At 42.3% G+C, this 1,887-nt stretch overlaps 1 protein-coding gene across 1 annotated transcript in view; it reads left to right on the top strand.

Annotated features, from left to right (window-relative positions):
* LOC101859411 (chitotriosidase-1) overlaps positions 1–1,887 on the top strand; it is a gene marked incomplete at both ends in the record, with an annotated part of 14,705 nt that overhangs the window by 6,457 nt on the left and 6,361 nt on the right. Inside the window, 2 exon segments of the mRNA XM_013083012.1 lie at positions 372–504; positions 1,669–1,793. Coding sequence (XP_012938466.1) covers positions 372–504; positions 1,669–1,793 — 258 coding nt within the window.

Consider the following 1,887-nt stretch of genomic DNA (forward strand, 5'->3'; position numbering starts at 1 on the left):
GGGGATGCCTTATATCTCTGCCTTCGTTTTGTCTAGTGTTCCTCCGTCTTATAACTGCGTTAGTCTGCCAACCCTCCTTGAAAGCAACTTTCATCTTGTTGTCTTCTTGCTGTGGCGTCGGTAGCCTAGTGGTTAGGTTACCGGACTCGTAATCGTGAGATTGCGGGTTCGGGGGTTCGAGCCTCAGCTCGGTCTGACGTTGTGTCCTTGGGAAAGGCACTTTACACGAATTTCCCATTTGGCTCGGTCCTTTCGGAAATGGACGTTAAACTCGGAGGCCCCGCCTCTTAAATAACCTAATAGTGTTGATAGGGGCGTTAAACCTATACCATTTCACCATTTTTTTCTCTGTTTGTTTCGTCCACTCTCAGGCAGACGTTCATCTCGACAAGCATCACCTTCCTGAGGGATAGGAGCTTCGATGGCCTAGACCTTGATTGGGAATATCCTGGCGACCGTGGAAGTCCGCCAGAAGACAAGGGTCGCTTCTCTTTGTTACTAAAGGTAGGATGGATGGATGGATGGATAGATAGATGGACAGACTGACCGACTTGCTGTTTGATTATTTATTTATTTATTTATTTATTTGATGTACCATAAATAGTTTAGACCATTCTGGAGGCTGTCTGCTTCGACGCTGCCTATCAGGGCCATTCGGGACAGAGTGGGATCAAACATCTCAGCAGACGAAGGAAGATACTACTACTTCAATTTTTTCCCCCACTACCGAGTCGGGAATCGAAACCAGATCTTCTGCGTGTAGCGAAGCAATGGCTGGACACATAGCATGGATACGCATGAGTAAAAGGAAACATTTAGAAGTCATTAAGATCAGGGAAATGTAAGGCGGATGGACAGAAACAAAAGAGGGTGAGATTTATAAGACAGGTTGACAGAAACAGAAGAGGGAGAGAGAGCAAGTAGGATGGATCTACAACTGGCGCCTTCAAGCACTAGCTCAGAAACGACTGTATTTTTTTCCAAACGTTGCACCTTCTAAAGTTATTGAACCAAAAATGCACGAGTGGATTACATACTTATCCTTTAGCATTTTCATCTCTATGGTGGCACACAGTCACAAAGCTTTCCACATGGGGCAATAATTTCGTCCTTGCAGTATGTATAATATTATCATGCATCATTATCAAAGTATTTTAGGTTAGAAGGAAACGTTTTTAAAAGGCAAACTTTGAATACCTTGCCGCCCAGTGACGGTTTCGTTCTTCATCTTGTCTTAAGAATATTCTGATTTCACTTTAGGTCTTGATTTTTTTCTCATCTTCCTGAGACTTTGTTGTATTATTGGTGTGCTATGTTTAGAAGGTTTTCCATGATAGAACTTATTCCATCCCCCAACTTCTTCGATACAGTAGAAAAGGACAGTAACAAATCAATCCAGCCAAACAAACAATAACAAACAAACAATAACAAACAAACAAACCACGCAACCAAGCAAGAAATCAACCAACTAACAAACTAACAAACAAAGAAACCAACAAACGAAAAAGCTTACTAAAGTAGACAAAATAAAAACAAAAGAAAAAAACACAACAGTAGAAAAACAAACACGTGTAATAATGATTATAAGGAATTATTTCATTTTTTTCATTATTATTCATTGTTATATTTTGATTGATTATATTATATTTCGTTTCGACTGCTCTCTAGGAAACCTTAGACGCTTACAAGGAGGAGGCGGCTCTGACCGGCAAGCCTCGCCTTCTGCTGACAGCCGCGGTGGCTGCTGGGAAGACTGCTGTTGACAAGGCCTACGAGATACCAGAGCTGGCCAAGTAAGGAGAAAGAGCGAGACATTTCCACAGATGGAGAGGGAGAGGGGAGGGAGAGGTGGGAATAGAGAGGAGAGAAGAGAGGAGAAGTGGAGAA

This window comes from Aplysia californica, unplaced genomic scaffold (assembly GCF_000002075.1).
Source record: "Aplysia californica isolate F4 #8 unplaced genomic scaffold, AplCal3.0 scaffold00205, whole genome shotgun sequence".
NCBI lineage: Eukaryota > Metazoa > Mollusca > Gastropoda > Aplysiida > Aplysiidae > Aplysia > Aplysia californica.